This window comes from Sinocyclocheilus rhinocerous, unplaced genomic scaffold (assembly GCF_001515625.1).
Source record: "Sinocyclocheilus rhinocerous isolate Xijiao unplaced genomic scaffold, SAMN03320098_v1.1 scaffold3579, whole genome shotgun sequence".
NCBI classification, from domain to species: domain Eukaryota; kingdom Metazoa; phylum Chordata; class Actinopteri; order Cypriniformes; family Cyprinidae; genus Sinocyclocheilus; species Sinocyclocheilus rhinocerous.
The window spans coordinates 48-2,140 of NW_015641056.1; the positions used below are offsets into that span (position 1 = coordinate 48).

At 39.4% G+C, this 2,093-nt stretch overlaps 1 protein-coding gene across 1 annotated transcript in view; it reads left to right on the top strand.

Annotated features, from left to right (window-relative positions):
* Positions 1 to 1,217: 1,217 nt before the first annotated feature.
* Positions 1,218 to 2,093, top strand: part of LOC107754449 (class I histocompatibility antigen, Non-RT1.A alpha-1 chain-like) — a 20,042-nt gene continuing 19,166 nt past the window's right edge. Inside the window, exon 1 of the mRNA XM_016570888.1 lies at positions 1,218 to 1,600. Coding sequence (XP_016426374.1) covers positions 1,435 to 1,600 — 166 coding nt within the window. The 5' untranslated portion in view covers positions 1,218 to 1,434. The remainder of the gene's footprint in view (positions 1,601 to 2,093) is intronic.

Consider the following 2,093-nt stretch of genomic DNA (forward strand, 5'->3'; position numbering starts at 1 on the left):
TCAGACATGAACTGTACAGAATGCGAACAAGATTTAGCATTTAAAAGTTTGTTTTGACTATCCATAAATAGTCATAATCACATTGTAGATATCTTAATTCCAATTACGACGAGTCAAAATTGCAGAATAGATATCTGGAATTGGAATTTTGACTAGTCAAAACTAAATTATGACTAGTACAGCAAGTAGTATTTAATGCTAAAACGGCTTGCCGACCACTGTTGTTAGCAGTTAGCACTAAACATTAGTCGGGGAGGGGCTCTGGGAGGAGCTGAGTAAATTTAGTCTCACGTCACACAACAGCACATTCGACTAGGAGCAGGTACAATTCAGATATCTTAAAATATAATTGTGACTAGTCGAAACTGAATTAGAGATATCTCTAATTACCTTTGCGTATGTGTGACGCCCTATAGAAGATATCTGTGACGTCATTACAGATGTCTTAAATGGAGTTTTGACTAGTCAAAGTATTTAGAGATATCTCTAATCCGATTTTTTACTAGTGCAATTATAATTGCAGATATCTCTAATTGTCATTGTGTCTAGTCGAATTATATGACTCGTCAAAATACAATTGTTCCTATCTTAAATTATATTTATGGATAGTCAAAACAAACTTTTAAATGCTAAAACGGCTTGCCATACGACGCCGGTGTTGAGGGCCTCGAGAAGAGTTGAAATCAGGTCAGCTTTATGGTAATGAGCTATGACGCGGTTCGGCGACAACCAATCGGAATGTAGAAGTCCACCGCTTGAGAGGATTCTAGAGAACGCAGCCCTGTAAACTTTGGTTCCGACCACATTAGTTCCCAAGCAAAATGGAGGAGAGGCTGATTATTGCTGTGGCGGGGTTCCCAATAATCTACGACGTGTCCCAAAATGATGCGTGGACCAAGGGGTCTGAGATTGTTGGTGTTTCTGGTGTGTTGCTGATGTGCATTGACGTTATAGTAATAATAATCTAATTATATAATAAATAATAGTATAATAGTCCCAGTTCACTTTTAAACCTTTACATCAATTTTCCTGATTAAACTTACATTAAGTAATGTTTATACCTGATTATACTTAAGTAACATTTTCAATGCAGGACTTTTACTTGTCTCAGAGTATTTTTACAGTGCTTTATACATTATTAGGTAAAGTATCTTAATACTTCGTCCACAACAATATTTAATGAGGTTAACTTATAACGTTACCCTCCTTGTGGTCAGTCTGCACAAGATCAACAAGCTTGTTTGCTTTGTGGCCCCTTTAAATACAAGATAAGTATTAGATCTACATCAGAGCGTCCACGAATCTTTCTACAGCATTGTTGGCAGGGCGGCCAGAGCGATGTTTGATGCTCTCGGTGTGAACGCACAGTAAAGCACCAAGTATTTAGTCTGTGCCGAGGAGGAGATTCGAGACTCGCGCTCGCGCATTATATTAATGTGCTTTCGCGCTACAATATATGCGCTCTTGACATTTATCATTAAAACAACGCCATATACTTCGCTTTCGCCATGGAGATGTAGGACACGTCCGGGCGTCGAAATGGGCTTTCTTTTTACACTCATTTTGAACTTTTTGGTGTATATACTCCATGTTCAATGCGGTAAGCAACCAAATACGCATCATGTTTAAGTAAATGTTAAATGATTCATTGTATTTTATATCTAATATATATTTACTAAATGTGTGTAATGTAATGCATTTTGGCCATTGCATGTTTTGTATCGATCACTGGTGTAAAGTACTGTGTGAGCTTCGCATTAGTGAACGGTGCAGATTATAGAAGACCAAGAGGAGAAACTAGCTTTTAGGGTTACAGGCATGGCCGGACTTACCATTTGGCTTGAATGGGCTGCAGCCCAGGGGCCCCGCCTTGTGGGGGCCCCGCCTTAACCCGTTTACATTTGTTCAGTTATGTGCCAGTCAGAAATTATTAGCCGCATTTCAACAGTGCGCACGGGCCAGCCGGGGCTAACAGCTTCCAACTACGACCTTCGAAGCCATAATCAAACAGCATAAACTGGAATTTATGATTTTTTTTTTCACATAGAAAAAGGCCACACGTATTAAATCACGTCTGCGCTGCGCCGAATCGC